Here is a 17390-nt window from a genome sequence, read left to right on the forward strand (position 1 = left end):
AGATCGTATAACAAATAGGGAAATGCTTGTGGTATAATGTTGAGTGAGAGAGGACAGCAAATTGCATAATCAGCGTCAGTACACCATTTTATTAAAAAAGGAAACGAATCTGCACATAGAAAAGGCGACAGGGAAATGCAGCAAATGGTTCCACGTTGTATTGGCACAACGTTTGTCTTCCAATTCTCTGTATTTTAAGATAATTTTATTAAAAAGCACATTATTGAAAACATTAAAGTATAACATTTTAAACAATTACAAGTGCACAACCTGTTTTCATGTTTGAAAATTACACTCTGCTGGTTTCTCTTCTCAGTTCTAGACTTACTTCCCTGAACAGAAACTCTCAAAGGCCAGGGTAGGAAGAAAGTATTGCAGCCTCGTTCACCAGCCATCCCACAGCTGACAGCCTTGCACGGGAGCAGGCTGTCAAAATCAAGCCTCCGAGCAAGTAAGTTCCAGACAGAACCCGGGCTTCTCCACCACCCTCTCTGGACAGCGCTTCTGGGGATCAGTTACTTTTTTCTTTCTTTCTTTCTAAATAGCCGGCCCAGTGCTCTTTTTCCAGTTCTGGCGGACTTGTTAGCTACAGCCTGGCAGGGCCGCCTGCCAGGTACCTGGCTCCGTGAGCACCGCCCAAACTGGTCAGGCCAGTCCGCCCGAGGTTGTTTCTGCCAGGACTTGCCCTCGAGCGCACGCGCGCGCGCGCGCGCGTCCCCGTGTGTATGTGGGGTGGTGGTGGTTTGTGAGTGCGTGTGTGCGTGTGTGTGTGTGTGTGTGTGTGTGTGTGTGTGTGTGTTAGAGACCCGCCCTTCTCCCCAGCAACCCAGGTAGGTGGAAGGCAGCTGCAGGCACCAGCCTGGCAGTCAGGCCAGATGGGTGGAGTTGAATTAATCTAACCTGGAATTTCAACTTGGCCTGAACAACAGGTGAGGGAAAAAGGCAACAGAGAGAAGGGGCAGTTTGGCAACTTGGAAATATTCTTGTGCCTCGCACCCCACACCGCCCCCTCCCCCCCAACCCCCGCCTGAAAAATACCCCAGGGTGACTTTTCAAAGTGTCTGCGCCTGGTTACAGGATCCGGTTGCGCTATGCCCCCCTCTGAGGCTGCCAGGCCCCTCCTGAACGCTGTCCTCCTCCGTTACCCTCCGCGACGCGCCCGTTCCCCCTCCTCCGAGAGGCAGGGCGGGGGTATCGGATTAGTCTTTGTTTTCGACGCGAAAAAAGCCGAGCGCCGCAAGGGGGAGGCTCGCCACGACAGGGTCCCGGGATCCGCCTGGGCAGGGCGCTGGGCCGTGACCCCCGCGAAGGCGCCCCCCCCCAGCCGGCCCGCGTGGCCTCCGTCCCCGAGTACCCTCTCTTTGCGGCCAGGCTGACTCGGTACGCAAACGCGCGATGTCCCCCATTGTCCTGCCTCGAAATGAGCGAGCAGCAGCCGGGAGGGGGGAGGTCAGTCGGGTCGGGAGCTCAGGGCTCTCGGGGGCGCCGGGGCCGTCCCCGACCGCGCGGGCCCGCAGGGAGTGGCAGGAAGTGGGGACCTCGGGCCGGCTCGGAGAGGGCCCAGGCGGGGAGGTCCGCGTGCCCCACCCGGTGCGGCCCGCCTCGCCCGCCCGGGCTGCAGAGGCCCCGGAGGGCGGGAGTGGCCATCCCCAGGGTGGCGGCCGGGCCCAGGGAGGGCCCCCGGCGGGGGCGGGGAGGTTCTGCAGGTGCAAAGGCTCGGCGCCCGGAGCAGACCCTGCCCCCACCCGCTCGGGGGTCGTCCGCTCGGTCCCCTCCCCCTCCCGGGAACTCCCCCCTCGTGCAACCCCAGGCCCGGCGGAGGGGGCGACGGCGGGGCTCGGCGGGGCCGCACGTGCGCGCCCTCCCGGGCGGGGGAGTCCCCGGGCGAGCACGTGCCGCGGCGCGCGGGGGGCGGGGAGTCCCGCGGACGCCTTCATTGCTGCTGCTGCTGCCGCCGCGGCCGCCGCTGCCTCTTCCTTCCTCCTGCGCCGTCCCCTCCTCGGCCTGGGCGGGGGGCTCCGCGCTCCGAGCTCGGCTGGGCCAGGCGCTCCAGGAGGCGGGCGCCCCAGGCGGCGGCGGCGGCCGCGACGGTGGTGGCAGCGGCGCGGGCCGGGAAACTTTGCCCCTTTGTGCGCTCCGCCCCGGAGGCGGCGGGCAGGTCGGTGCAGTCGGTGCCTTTCCGGCTCCGGGGTGGGGGAGGGGCGGCGGGAGGCGTGGGGGGCCCGGCCTCGGGGGAGGGGACGACGCGGGGCCGGCCGGAGGGGCCGCTACTTTGTGGCGGGGGACGGGGCGGGGGGTGCGACGGGTCACCGTGTAGCGGAGCCGGGCGGGGGCGACGGGGCGGGGCGGGGGCCGCGGAGCCGCCGGAGCCAAGCGGCGGAGGCCCCAGAACAAAGGAGCCCGAGCGGCGGCGCGCGCGCGGCCCGGGCCGAGCCGGAGCGCGCCCCCCTCCCCGCGCCCCCTCGGCGCAGCGGGCCGCCCTCCCCAGACTGGCCGGGGCGCGGGGCGCGGCGGGGCGGCCGGCGCGGGAGATCCCTTACGCGACCCCCTTGCAGGCCGCTCCCGCGCCGGGCGCGCCCGGGCAGCCCCGCCGCGTGCAGCTCTCAGCAAACTTTATTTTGAAAGCTCTGCTCGGCTGGGAGGCCCCGGCGACCTCGAGCGAGGGGTGTGTGTGGGAATTTGGGTGAAACTCTCAAGGCCCTCCCGTGGGGGTGGGGCAGAGAACAACTTTCTTGCAAATCACCTTGACCACCACCTTCAATGAGTCGCCCAGGTTCCCCGAACACCCCATCCGGCCCTCGGCCTCCTCCCCAGACAGGGCGTGGGTGCTAGTGCGCCCTGCCAGGGGTTCTGGGCAGAACTTCATTGAGCGAGCCCGGCTCTTCCCCCCATTTTCTCTCTCCCCGGCAGCAGCAGCAGGAAAAGGGAACACGTGAAAGTTGACTGAGCCCCAGGTGATGCGCTCCCTTCCCCTTTCTGTCTTTTCCAGGCAGCCTTGCCTTCACCATCCTGACTCGGGAAGAGAAATAATCAGGAGAAACTCCCCCTGCTCTGCCCCCACCACACACCTGTCCACCTCATGCCTGCACCCAGGGTGGGTGAGGGTGAAGCGCCCTCCCGGCCAAGATGATCCCTGCTCTGGGTGCTGCTGCTGCTGTCCTCCCCCAGACCCTGGGCCCCAGCCAGTGGGAGAGCGGCCCCCAGCTGAGCCCTACCAGACTGCTGCAGACGAGGTGAAGAGGGGTGGAGAAGAGGCACCTGCCGAGACTGGAGCTCCTAGCCGCCCCCTTGTAGGCTCGTGACTGTTTTAGGGAAGAAGGACCTGTTGGTGGCCTTGGCAGGCAGGAAGCTGGACGGTGGCTCTGCCCTGGCACCTATGCCCCCGCGTCTGGCAGCGTCATGAGCCAGTTTCAGGTGCCCCTGGCCGTGCAGCCGGAGCTGCCGGGCCTTTATGACTTTCCTCAGGGCCAGGTAATGGCAGGGGGCTTCCAGGGGCCTGGGCTCCCGATGGCTGGGAGTGAGCCTCAACTCCGAGGGGGCGGGGATGGGCGAAAGAAACGGAAACGGTGTGGCACGTGTGAGCCCTGCCGGCGGCCCGAGAACTGTGGGGCTTGCACCAGTTGCACCAACCGTCGCACACACCAGATCTGCAAGCTGCGAAAGTGCGAGGTGCTGAAGAAGAAAGCGGGGCTTCTCAAGGAGGTAAGCTGGCCTGCGCCGGGCCGCCCTGTCCTTGCCGTGCGGGTGCTCGTATTCCCAAGGGTCTCGTTCAAGAGCGTGCGGTCCTTCCACTCCTTCCGAGCCTCTGGGTCCAGCTTTGAGTGTTCGTGTCATGGGGAGCCGGCTCGGGCTCCTTTGCCGGGCTGATCATTTATAAGAGAGTAACTGGGTCGCAGAGGACTCTTGAGCCAGCACGCTCATCTCTGATGTCTGCATTTGTCCCTGGACAGTGATAGCTAGCTTTATCTCTAGAGGTTTCTTGTCCTGCTGGAAGCCTCGGGTGTATTTCAAGGTCACACCAATGCTGGGGCCATGTGGAGAGGGATGGTGTCAGGTCAGGGATGGAAGCGGATGGGTTTGGAAAGAAAAATTTGGAGTGGTTTTATGGTTGTATGCTGCCCGGATGGAGTAGGGTATTTCTTTCCATAAACCTTTATCTTGGGTACCATTTTTTTTCTCTCTCTCAGAAAGACGGCAGGGAATTTTATGGGAAACCCAGGATTTGGGTTCCTCTACTAAGCATATCTTGAAGTCAAAGACTGTTACCTCTGTGTTTCAGGACCTGGCTCTGATCCTTGGTGTATCGGAAGCGCTCAGATACTAATTGAATGAATGGATGACGTGTTTTTGACACATTGTCGCCCCCGGGGAGGAGTACTCCCTTCATTTGGAGTAGCGGGGTAGCGGGAGGGAAGGAGGAGCTGGGAGGAGGTCAGAGGAGGGAAGTGGAGAGGCAGTGGCCTTGCCCTGGACATCTTTTCCTTCCACAAGGTTGGTGGCAGCCGCCACAGCGGAGAGTTGGCAGGAGTAGGGACGCGCGAAGTTGAGCAGCTGGGGAGGCGCAGTGTAGCGGCTGAGGTCGCTTCAGGCAGCGGAACTGGCGCTGGACAGAGGCGGAGGCCTGCGCTGTCTGTGGGGCTCCCTGGCTCTGCCACGCAGCCCTCTCTCTAGGCCTGTCTTCTCCTCGGGGGAAATGGAGGGGTCGTGCTTGATGGTCTTTGAAGCCCTTTCCAGCTGTGAGCCGCCGTGCGTGGGTGCATCTGAGGGCGAGGGCACCTGTGGCTTCGATGGACTGGCGGCTGGTGCTGGGGCTTCCCTGACCGCCGAGTGCAGAGTTGTGTCCTGGGCTCAGAGGGGCTGTGGTCCTGTGGCTGGAGGATGATTCCAAGTGTCGGGGGCAGGGAAGTGGGTGTTGCTGGGATGCTCTGCTCCCTCTGACCTTATCTTTTTATTTTGGTACACTTTTTTTTTTTTTTTTTTTTTTTTTTTTTTATAATAATTTTTATTTCTTAAAGTATTACAAAGAGTGTTACATATGTCTCCTTTTTCCCCCCCATGACATTCCCTCGGCCCCTACCCCCCGCCCCCCCCCGTCCCGTGTCTTGTGTCCATTGGTTAATCTTATATGCATGCATATAGGTCCTTCAGTTGGTCTCTTAATCCCCCCCCCAACCCTCCCCAGGCTCCCCATTGTAGTTTAACATTCTGTTCAATGTTGCTCTGCTTCTGTATCTACACCTGTTCATCAGTCCATACTGGTCCCCTTTATTTGTCCCAGCCTCACTGGAGCAGTCTCAACCTCACCAGGGCCGTCTGAGCCTCACCAGGGCCGTTTCAACCTCACCGGGGTCGTCCCTACCTCACGGGGGCCGTTTCAACCTGACCGGGGTTGTCCCTACCACGCCGGGGCCGTTTCGACCTGACTGGGGTCGTCCCTACCTCACGGGGGCCGTTTCAACCTCACCGGGGTTGTCCCTACCACACCGGGGCTGTTACAACCTGACTGGAGTTGTCCCTACCACACCGGGGCCGTTTCAACCTGACCGGGGTCGTCCCTACCTCACGGGGGCCGTTTCAACCTGATTGGGGTTGTCCCTACCACGCCGGGGCCGTTTCGACCTGACTGGGGTCGTCCCTACCTCACGGGGGCCGTTTCAACCTCACCGGGGTCGTCCCTACCACACCGGGGCCGTTTCGACCTGACTGGGGTCGTCCCTACCTCACGGGGGCCGTTTCAACCTCACCGGGGTCGTCCCTACCACGCCGGGGCCGTTTCGACCTGACTGGGGTCGTCCCTACCTCACGGGGGCTGTTTCAACCTCACCGGGGTTGTCCCTACCACACCGGGGCTGTTTCAACCTGACTGGGGTTGTCCCTACCACACCGGGGCCGTTTCAACCTGACCGGGGTTGTCCCTACCACGCCGGGGCCGTTTCGACCTGACTGGGGTCGTCCCTACCTCACGGGGGCTGTTTCAACCTCACCGGGGTCGTCCCTACCTCACGGGGGCCGTTTCAACCTGACTGGGGTTGTCCCTACCACGCCGGGGCCGTTTCGACCTGACTGGGGTCGTCCCTACCTCACGGGGGCTGTTTCAACCTCACCGGGGTCGTCCCTACCACACCGGGGCCGTTTCGACCTGACTGGGGTCGTCCCTACCTCACGGGGGCCGTTTCAACATCACCGGGGTTGTCCCTACCACACCGGGGCTGTTTCGACCTGACTGGGGTCGTCCCTACCTCACGGGGGCCGTTTCATCCTGACCGGGGTTGTCCCTACCACGCCGGGGCCGTTTCGACCTGACTGGGGTCGTCCCTACCTCACGGGGGCTGTTTCAACCTCACCGGGGTCGTCCCTACCACACCGGGGCCGTTTCGACCTGAGTGGGGTCGTCCCTACCTCACGGGGGCTGTTTCAACCTCACCGGGGTCGTCCCTACCACACCGGGGCCGTTTCGACCTGACTGGGGTCGTCCCTACCTCACGGGGGCTGTTACAACCTCACCGGGGTTGTCCCTACCACGCTGGGGCCGTTTCGACCTGACTGGGGTCGTCCCTACCTCACGGGGGCTGTTACAACCTCACCGGGGTCGTCCCTACCACACCGGGGCCGTTTCGACCTGACTGGGGTCGTCCCTACCTCACGGGGGCTGTTACAACCTCACCGGGGTCGTCCCTACCACACCGGGGCCGTTTCGACCTGACTGGGGTCGTCCCTACCTCACGGGGGCTGTTACAACCTCACCGGGGTCGTCCCTACCACACCGGGGCCGTTTCGACCTGACTGGGGTCGTCCCTACCTCACGGGGGCTGTTTCGACCTGACTGGGGTCTGACCTTATCTTGTCCACTCCCAGTGGAAGCAGCATATCCTGGTCTGGGCGTCACCGACTCCGTGCCCTGGTTAAAACAGACATCTGGATCACATCTGCAGCTCCCACCCCAGCTTGGGAGAAGTGTCCAGCCCCTTTCTGTTACTGGCGTTGGAGGAGTCGGCATCCTGCTGGACCAGTGCTGTGGGTCACTTCTGAAAGGGGCTGGGACAGGGCTGAGCTTTACTCCTGGGCATGAGATCTGGTGTGTGGGGAAGAGGAGAACCTGCCCATCTACTCTGTGAAGCTGGGTTCCTTTGCTTCCTTCCTTCCTTCCAGGGCTCACCTCCTTCGCTGCCCCATAGTCTCACTCCATTCCTCCTGTGATCAGACCTGGGGGGTGGGGGCCTGATGTTTATAGGCTGGATGTTTCTGGAACCAGTGGTCCTCGTGAACCATGTTTAAGCTCTTTTTTTTTTTTTTTGGCAATGATGAGGCATACCTGAGGGAGAGGGGCTGGAGGGAGGCCAGAGTCCCGTCATCCTGGGTGTGAGCTGCCGGCCTGGGCTGCCGGGTGGTCGGAGTTAAGATACGGGGGATCTGGGTTGGCTGAGGCTTAAGACAACCCTGCTGAGAGGTGTCTGCCTCCCTACAGACCTCGCCATGTCGCCGCCCCACCAGGCCCCCAGGGTCAGGGAAAGTGCGGCCGGTGGCCTGCGGAACCCCAGGGCAGAAGGTCCACGTGCCAGCCCAGGACAGTGTCTCCCAGTTTCTGGAGAAACAATGGAAAGATGACAATGGAGGGAGCTTTTATTTAAAGCTAATTTTTTTTTTCTTTTTACTTAAAGAGAAGTACTTTGTTTTAATAATAGATCCTTTCTACTTAATGTTTAAAATGTGCTTTTTAAAAATGAAGTCAAGGTGTTGATAGAAAGTTTATTTTTTTAAAAGAAGTCTTTACTTAGCAAAGTACAAAATGACAACTATTACCTGTCTCCATAATTTTTTTAAAATTTTATTTTTTAATCTTCAACCGAGGATTGAGAGAGAGAGAAACATCGATTTGTTGTTCACATATTTATGCATTAATTGGTTGATTCTTGTATGTGCCTGGACCAGGGATCAAATAAACAACCTTGGCGTATCAGGACGACGCCCTAACCAATTGAGCTACTTGGTCCGGGCCTGTCTCCATATGTCTCTATTTTATTGGTCCACGAAGGCCGAAAGCGTGGGAACCACTGCCAGGCTGCGTTGCATTTAATGGATGCACCTCTAGCAGAGCTGCTATGCCTAGAGGCTCAGCCTGAGTGAAGGAACTCCAGGTGCAGCCCAGCGTTTACCAGGCCCCCAGAACCTTAACCCTTAGATCTGAGCCACCCTATAGCAGAGGAACAAGCCCCAGGACTGGGGAGTTGGGGAAGGAGAGGATGCGTTCCTGGCATCTTTGGTTTGGGCTCAGGAATATAACTGAAGCATTTGGCCCAGACTCTTCAGGTGGAACAAGACACAGCATCCCAGGAGTCCCTTGGGAATCAGACCATCTCCTTGTATCCCTGCTCCCTGGCATTTCCTCTTCTGGGCACCCTTTCCTCACTTCCATCCCGTCTCCGCCTCCCCCGGCTTCCTTCGAGCTATCTGTCGACAGCTGCTTTGGATCTTCCTGTAAGTGGGTAAACGTCATCTCGATTTCCCCGGCTTCCTTCCCTGCTCCTCACTCCTCTTCCAGTGGAAGGGTGGGTGGCAGTGCTGCGGACTCCTTCTATCAGAAGAGAAGTTCGGCATTTTAGGACAGCTCCCTGAGTGGGCCCTCCCACCGAGTCCGGCGACTGCTGCTCTGGCTCCTAACGTGCAATAACGCACCCGAAGGGGTCATTCCCGTTCCGTCGTCTTCCTTCCTAGTTCCGGGAAGGATTTAGATCCCGGACTGATGCCCAGACCTTTTGACCTCCACATGCTTTTTACCTGAGTGGTGGCTCATAGCACGAGACAGCGGGTTAGAAAAGTCAGATTTGGTGGGTGTGGAGACACAGGGACCTCAGAACCCGCAGCACGCCCTGTACCGCCTACTCTCCTGAGCACCGGTTTTCTCATTTGTCAGACGGGGTAACCCTTCTTTGCAGGGTTTGTTGTGAGAATTGAGATAAAGTATGCATAATGCCCGGCACGTAGTAGGTCATCAGTGCAAGGCGACAGAACAGTCCCAGAACATCTAGAAAAGAATTAATCTTTGTGCATAAACAACTGTGCATTTGTGAGCCTCTGGGTTGTAACTGTAAAGATGCAACTTAAATTAAATGTTTATCTCCAGACATTCCCTCACGTGCGCATAGAAGAATCGTGGAGGGTGGAGGGAAGGAGCAGTTTGCCGGCCTCTCTGCTGGGGAGGAGGCTGGACAGCAGGAGCAAAGAGCCACTCTGGTCCTGACTGAAAAGTTGCTCATGGGTGAGGGAAGTGAACGCTTTGAGGGCAAAACAAACAAACAAACAAACAAACTTGTATAGAAAACTGTATGCATGAGGGTGGAAGCATGACTGAGAATTTTAGTGAGAATGGAAAGAAAGGGGAATATATATATGGTGTGAGACACTGTCTTGACCCTCAGCCACACGGTAGAAACTGCTTTCGGTGCCGATTTTGAGACAAGATACTTTGGAATTAGGGATCTCCCAACAATATCGGACCACCTGATGGATTCCTGCCTCGCCGGTCGGTAGGTCTGTCTTCCTGAAGACAGAGACTGTGAGGAGGGATCCTTTCCCCCAACAAGGGGAGAGCTGATGGGTGAAGAAGTGCTGAGAATTAGAGAAAGGGACCCCACCTGAGCACCTGTGAGGCCAGGGGGGAGGCTGAACAAGGAGAGGCGCTTGCCATAGACTTAGACAGTGGGTTTTTCATAAAGTTTTTAACCCCATGGCCACAGACTCTAAAGGGGAAGTTAGCTGGAGGGATAGGATTGCTTCTTAAAAAAGGAAATGCTGACGGAACAGTCCTGAATGGTGCCCCGAGGAGAGGAAGATGGTGGGAGAGGGGAAGAACTGAACCAGCTCTGTGCCGCCCGGCTGCTGCCTGTGAGTGCGGAGGGTCGCAGACCCGCTCCTCATGTGGAAGAGGGTGCGTGACACCGAAGGCCGATTCAAGAGAGGTCTGACCCCTTAGGAGGCGGGGCAGGAACTTCAGTGACCAGAATGTGCTGAGGCCGGTGGAAAATACTCAAGACAATAAAAAGCCTTTTATATATTCCCAGCAAGAACGAGAAGGCAGGAATAGGCTCACAACTTCAGGGAGCATAACCAGAGACACACAGAGAGAGCAGCCATTGGGTCCCCGTCGCCTTAGGGGGTGAGGTGTAAACTGGGAAGGACCGCGAGTGTGTGGTCAGGAAGGCAGGGCCAGCCGCCGCCCTGCCTGCGCCTGAGTCACTCGCTCCCTGGCTCCCTGCTGAACACCTTCAGATGAGTTTGGGGAAGGGCATCTCTATGAATGACGATGATCGGAAGGGAGCCAAAAGGCCAGAGACAGGTAAGAAGTCCCCGTGTTCGGAGAGAGTTTGGAAAATATCAAAGTAAAAGTTTGGCGTCCGTTTTTGACAGATCTGGAGCAGACTGTTACAGAGGTGGTTGGCGAGGCTTTAGGAAGGCAGGTGGTGAGCTTGGAGGGTTCCTGCGGTTCTTTACAAAGCAGCCCAGTCGAACTGACATACCTGGATCTGCACATACGTGCTGGTGTGTCCTGCCAGCTTCTTGGGCAGATCAGAGGGCCAGTTGTCTATTTCAGGTCATCCCGTAGAGCTGGCGTGGGGATAGCTGCCCTGGATCAATCTTTCTATCAATCCTGTGGGGCGGGGGTTCCACATTGGGATCCCCTGGGCCCCACCCCCAGGGATCTGAATTAATTGGTCTGAGGTCAACCCAAGTGATCCGGGGCTCCCAGTGTATCTAATGTGTAGTTAGGGTGCAAGTCCTCAGATGCAGATGAGAGCTGAGGGGATGGGCACCTACCTGGACTCTTCCATAAATGGCTCACCTAACACTTGGGCACCTGAATGGTTCACACCCCTATTCCCACTTTGCTAACCAGTGGCCCAGCAGCATTGGCATCACCTGGGAGCTTGTTAGAAATGCAGACTCTCCGACCCCACCTTAGACCTGGTGAGTCAGGATCTCCAATGTAACCAGATGCCCAGGGCACCTGGATGTGCCCGAGAGGCTGAGGAGCTGGTGATGGGGAGAAGGGAGGGCGGTATGGAGGATAGAAATAAGTCTTGATAAACATCAGGGTTTACGAGGATGACCTCACCCATTTCTGTAACCTGTAGGCCAGGGAGACCAGAACCTCTTGAGGTTTCTCCCAAGTCTATTCTTCGGGAGCCCAGTTCCTGCTCATCGAGTGAGTTATGAGAACCCATCAGGAATCTGCGTGTGTCCTGAGAGTAGTCAGGAAAGGGCTCTCAGATGTTTGCTGCTCAGTAGCCTGACTCGATGTTGGAGCCCATGAGCCAGTAGTAGCTGATGGTGACTGCGAAGAGAAAGGTTGTGCTCACAGAATCTTGGGACTCGTGGAAAGGGCTGGAGGTGCATGCATCTCCTGTGTGCCCTCTTCATAAGATGTGGGTCGGGAGTAAACGTGTTAGATCTGTGGGTAGGTGGGGGTGGGGGTAGTGCGGGTATCAGCTGAACAGTAGATGAAGGGATTGAGGAGAATGGGGCAGCCTGGAACACTGGACCCAAAGAAACTTCATGGGGTTTCATTGGGTGAATCCAAAGTCCTGTTCCTGTTTAAAAAGCGAAGAAATATGTGCACAAGCCAGGAACCCTGCCTTCCTAGCAGGTAGGAAGGGCTGAAACTCTAAAAGGGATATTCTCGCCTGTATCAAGGGGATCTGTCAGCGTGGTCCCGTGAGAGACGATTGAAGGAAACCGGCCTGTTCGCCTTGGGAGTGGATAGAGAAGTACAGACCAAGTCCCCTCTCGTGTGGAAAAGGGAGTCAGTTCTGTGGTGTAGAGGAGTGTGCAGAACATTTCTTCGTGGGTGGACGTTACAAGCAGGTAGACTGAGCCCATGTTAGAAGAGAATTGTCTCACATTTGTAGCTGTTCCAAGACTGAAGAGCAAACCCTGCACGGTGGTTCGCATCCCGCGTCTGGCAGAGGCCGGGTGCTGACCGGCGGGATGTTCTGAGGACATCCTCGAGGGTGGGGCTTCCACATGTGGTGTCTCTTGCTAAGACTCTGTGAAGGACAATATCAAGTCTCTCTTCATGTTCCTCCGATGACTACATTGCAGAAGAAACATCTTCAGCTTATGAGGATTTTGTCAAGTTCTAGACAGTCTTATACGTAGACCTGATCTCGGGCCTACGTTGGAGTAAAATCTGGGAACTTTCTGAGGGCCCATGGTTTTCAGTAGATTCTTAAGAGTATTTAACAAGCATGCTTTGCCTGAGCTGTCCTGTTATGGTAGCCATTAGCCACGTGTGGCTATTTAAATTCAAATTAATTAAAATTAAATTCAGCATTAGCTGCCTGTCAAGTGCTCTATCGCGGCTCACTCTCGTGGTTAGCGGCTTAGGCGTTGACCGTGCAGATAACATTCCCAGCTTTGTGGGGAGTTCTATGGGACATGGGGTTGCCCTGTTGATCTCGGAGCCCTCACCCAGACCTCTTTCTGGGTTGGGCGCATCACCGTCCTAGTTGGCTGCTCTAAGAAGGGTATTTTGGGTTAGGCTCCCTGGCCCCACCCCAAGGTCAGTGTGAGGGGTGACGGCCTCCTGGGTTCTAACCCACCGTAAAGCGCATTGCTTCTCCTTGTGGGTCTGGCAGATTCTAATGATCTGCTCTGGAGAAGGAGAGCAGGAGGAGGGCTCTCCACCCAAAGGCTCCCCAAGGCTCCCGAGCGGAAAGTGGCCTCTTCACCCCCAGACTTGACCAGAGGCCCTGGTGAACTTGACCATGTTCACTTCTGGCCCCATACGGCCCTCTGCACGGACCCAGCCTGAGTCCCTTGTCAACTCTGTGCCTAGGACTTCTCATTCTAGAAGGTGGTGAGGTGACTGGGCGAGTAGGAGGACCACATCAGGGGTCTCAGGAGTTGTCACTAATTCCCCACTTGCCTTCCCATCCATTTTTTAAAAATGATTTTTAAAAATCCTCACCGAAGGATATGTTTCTGTTGACTTTGAGAGAGAGAGAGGGGGTGGGGGGGAAACATCAATGTGAGAGAAACATCGATTGGTTGCTTCTCCTATGTGCCCTGACTGGAGATCAAATCTACAGTCCTTTTAGTGTACAGGACAGGACAACATTCCAACCAACTGAGCCACCCGACTGGGGCCGCTGCCCAATCACTTCTTTACAGTTCCCTTGTGGATTGAGAGCAGGACGCCCAGGAAGGGACCTCTTCTTCCCGGAGCCCTGCTGCAGTCCTGCTGGCTGTTCTAGGGAGAGACTCGAGGGTTGCTGTGGCCGCTGTCTGAGTGTCTGTGCAGGGCCGAGGCTGCTGGAACACCTGGAGTGGACACACCTCTCCGAGTCCTTGTCTCCTGTCATTTGCATAAGAAACCTGATAACCTAAGTTTCACTCACTAAGGAGAGAAACAGAGAAAGTCGCAGCCCAGTGTGGGGCGACCGGCCAGCCTTCGGGTGATCGCAGGTCCTGGGGCTGCTCCCTTCAGGTCGCACGAGCTGTGTTCTGCTCTGACGCGCACACGTTCCAGCTCCGTCAGGCCCCACAGTCCCACACCCCGGTGGAGAGTTCATGGACAGATTAATGCACCTCCCACCACTGGCAAAGCAGCAGTTCCAGATTCTCCACAGGGAAGGGAAGTTACACTGAGCAGAGTCATTTAAAGGCATTTGCCAGACTGCACGTGCCTGTAGCTTCCCACCTCCCCTAGTCCCAGCAGGAAGCTTTGGGGAGGCTGTGGAGATGCTGGATTGGAACAAGACAGAAGGGACTGGACGAGAGTCTGTTCCACGGCTGAGCCATTCCTTGTGAGCAGGATAGGGGAGACTCTCTCTTGTCTTGTTTTTTTTCTCTGCCTCACTTTTTATTGATTGCTCTGCCCGTTAAGGGTAAGCTCTGAGTGTCTCGGCTCCCTTCGACGCGGGGGATGACCCTGGAGCCCTAGGAGAGAGAGGGATGGCGGACTCTCACGAGGAGGGCTGCGTCCTGTCTGAACTGTGTTCTCGCTGCAGGACAGGGAGCCATCGGGTGGAGGAGAGCGCTATCTCCTGTGTGTGTGTGGGGGCCGGGGGGGGGGGGGGGGGGGGGCGGCAGCTCCTCCCTCTGGCCTCGCTTCAGTTTCCCGAGGCAGGACGTCATCTGCTTTAGCTTGTAGACCTGTGAGCTGCTTTCCCAGGCTCATTCAGCAAGTCTCGCCTGGGACTGGCTGTGTGCGAGGTTGCGGCTGAGCCTGAGCTACGGGTAAAGGGGAGGCAGCGTGGACTCTGTCCCTAATGAGCTCACGGTCTGTGGAGGGAGAGGAGCGTGGAAGCAAATAATTACAGTGCGGTTTGGTAGGGCGGCAGGGAGGGATGCCCTGAGGGCAGAGCCCAGACTTAGTCATCTTTGGGTCCAGAGAGCCCAGTGGAAAAAGGAAGGGACCTGTTCTCAGAGTATCAGGATAGCGATACGTGAAGGGTTGGGGTGGGGAGACCCCCAGGAGGAGGGCGAACTCTCCTCTGAGCCCGAGGTGTGTAGAGATGCTGCCCGAATGCTTGAATGCCCGTCCCTGGTGGCGGGGGTGTGGAAGGACACAGTTCCCCTGGGAGGTTTTCCTGAGAGGTGCTCCCAGGTTTCCGAACCGCTCAGCATTCCCGACCCACCGCTGAAGGTCCTGGGTTACTTACTTGGGCTCTGGAAAGGTTGGTCCCAGGCTGCTGAATGTGGGGTGGGGACACCCTAACGAGGCCTCATAGACCATAGACCTCCTCACAAGCATCTAGGAGGGCATGCAGAGTTTGGGCAGAGCCGGGACTGCTACCTGTCAGCCTGTCAGCCTGTCAGCCCCGGAGCGTTCTGTTTGTTGGTAGTGACGCGTGCAGGCGGAGTTGGCGGCTGGCTCTGACTCTTCCCGTGGACATTGCTGGGTGCCCGGATTCAGTCTGGTTCTGCTGTATCTCCAAGGAGGAGCACCTTTTCTTCTATCGCTGCAGCTCTCCTCCAACTCCTCCTCCTCTTCCTCCTCCTCTTCCTCCTCCTCCTCCTCCTCCTTCTTCCATCCTCCCTCCTGAGATTGCTGTTGACACAGACTTCCGCTGCCAAAGCTAATTGTGAGGCCTGATCAGTGAATGAAGGCAAAGGCAGTTCCCATGACAACCACGAAGAGTTTCAAATATAGGGGATGATGTGTGTGATGGGTTGCAATTACTTGGGTGGAAATGGATGCGTGGACACCAAGGACTTTAAACATAGGCTCTGAAGGTGGAGGGGGTGTTGGGTTTCTTTGGCAGGATCCTTTGTGTGATGAAGAAGGAAGGGAAGAAGGTCACAGACTTCCCCCACAGTCAGTTCCACATGCCTCCGGTGTGTGGAATGTGGGATAAAACCCCGCAGGGGCTTTGCAGAGGCACGACTCCAGCCCTGCTGGTTGGAGAGGCAGGGCACCCGGAGAGACAAATAGCAGTGCCGAGTGTCAGGTGAGAAACATTAGAAGTGCTGTCGGCTGGCGGAGCACCGTAGTAACCTGAGAAGGCTTCCTGGAGGAAGTGGGCTTGAACTGAGCTTTGAAATGAAGCTTTGTGGGGAGTGACCTCATTCAGGACACAGCCATGGCCTGGGAGGAGAAGTCTGTCTACCCACTGCCCCTGGAAGAGGTAGGTTGGTATGAAAATCATAGGGCTACACAGAGCAGCACTGACTGTACAGCTACGAACGAGGGGTATCAGGAGCCCTGCTTAGTCCTTTCCTAGCTGTGAGAATGTGGGCAAGGTGCTTAGCCTCTCTGTATCTCCATTTCTCCATCTCTAGAATGGGCATGAATAATTCCGGTCTCATTGGTTTGCTTTGAGGGTTAAATAAGATATGGTTCAGTTTGCTCCAAGGATGGGGCCTGGTGTGGGTTTGGTACTTGGTCTATATCTGAGGGTGTTCCCATTCCCTAGTCTTTCTATATCTGTGTGGTTCTGGCCTGTGGTGGTCCGTGTTCCTGAGGTTCTCACTGTGGGGGAATTTTGTGTGTTCTGAGAGTGAGTGAATTTATTCACCTCTCCCTGGTGATGAGGACTGTGGCCCCATTCCTCCTGCCGGGAGTGCAGGGGGGAGTAGAGGTCATGATGGAAGGTGTACGGGGACACCATACAAAAGGGTCCCAGGTCCCTCTGGGTCAGTCACTGTGAAGCTGCAAATGAAGAAAGGGGGCCGGTAGAGATGGGACAGGTTGGCTGTGGAGAGTGACTTTGCTGGAGTCCTGGCATTCCAGATGCCTCAGAAAAGGCCAGAGGCCAGGGTGGGGCAGAGATGGGAGCAGGTGGACTCCTCAGGGCCCATGGGCTCCTCTTGGGGTGTCTGCAGGAGGTGGGACTGAGTGAGCAATGGGGGGTGGGCGGCTCCTGCAGGCTGGTGAGGAAGATGTGGGCTGGGCTGAACAGGCTGAGACTCAGCTCTAGTTGAATTGTGGCAGGTCCTGCCCTCCCAGGAGAGGAGGTGTCCCTCTGATTCTTGGGGCTCTCAGAGAGAAAGCCAACCAGGCGAGTGGCCTCTGTATCGCCCAGCCCCCTACCTTTCCTCCCTTCTTGCTAGAAACTCTGCTCAGCACATTCCAGCTCTGTGCAGAGCCTAGTAAAGGGCCCCCGCCCACGTGGGGAAGACCGCCTTGTAAATAAATAACTGAACTTGGTTGTGATTGGTGCGCTGGGAGAGGCCCTGCCTGCTCCTCGAAGGCCCCCGGAGAAGGGGGTGATGCTCACAGAGGCTAGATGAGCTGGAAAAGTGGCGGAGGGAGGTAACTTTCAGATGAAGCCTTGCTCCTTGCACCACGTGGGGGAAGGGGGTGGGGAACCGAGGCAGGCAGCAGCATCTCGAAGTCTCTGATACGATGCTCAGACCCATACCTTAAAGGGAAGTGGTTGAGTTTAAGTGACCCCCATCCCTCGTTGCGTTTTCCTGGGGTTGGCAGAGAGACGGGGGTTAGAGGACTGGGAGGAGAAAGGCCTAGATTGGAATTCTAGCCTACCAGGCAGCAGCTGTGTGCTCTGTGGGCAAATCACCAACGTCTATGTCTAAGCCCGTTTCCCCATAAGAGACAAGGTTGTGTGTGGAGTAATTCAAATGAGATGCTCCTACTGGCGTGGTTGGCACAGAGCCTGGTACATGGCAGGGGCTTGATCAACTGTGGCAGCCGCAGCAGCAACAGCATTAATTGTTACTCTCCAGGCAGCACGCAGACTGTGTGTGGAGTGGGTAGGTGGGCCAGGGTTTGGGGGACCAGGATAAAGGGGGGACTTCTCTTGGCCTGGCCAAGGTAAGAGCTAAGGGGTGCAGAAGCCCATTTTCCCATCTTGAACCATGACTCAGGACACTGTTCCTTGCCCTGCCTTGTCACTTGCCCTGGAGAGGAGCCCAGCGGTGCTGCCCTTTGT

The 17390-nt window shown here is 57.3% G+C and overlaps 1 protein-coding gene across 3 annotated transcripts in view; it reads left to right on the top strand.

Annotated features, from left to right (window-relative positions):
* Window positions 1–306: 306 nt before the first annotated feature.
* The window catches only part of TET3 (tet methylcytosine dioxygenase 3), a 93502-nt gene continuing 76418 nt past the window's right edge, over window positions 307–17390 (top strand). Inside the window, exons 1-2 of one of the 3 annotated variants that reach the window (XM_070429499.1) lie at window positions 307–451; window positions 2990–3702. In XM_070429499.1, the coding sequence (XP_070285600.1) occupies window positions 3400–3702 (303 nt within the window). In that variant the 5' untranslated portion in view covers window positions 307–451; window positions 2990–3399. Of the gene's footprint in view, window positions 452–2111; window positions 2159–2989; window positions 3703–15584; window positions 15627–17390 lie in introns of those variants that run through there. The other 2 variants (XM_070429498.1, XM_070429501.1) reach the window with 2 other exon arrangements.

Source organism: Myotis yumanensis, unplaced genomic scaffold, assembly GCF_028538775.1.
Source record: "Myotis yumanensis isolate MYYU_CA2020_CCGP unplaced genomic scaffold, mMyoYum1.0.hap1 SCAF_11, whole genome shotgun sequence".
Lineage (NCBI taxonomy): Eukaryota > Metazoa > Chordata > Mammalia > Chiroptera > Vespertilionidae > Myotis > Myotis yumanensis.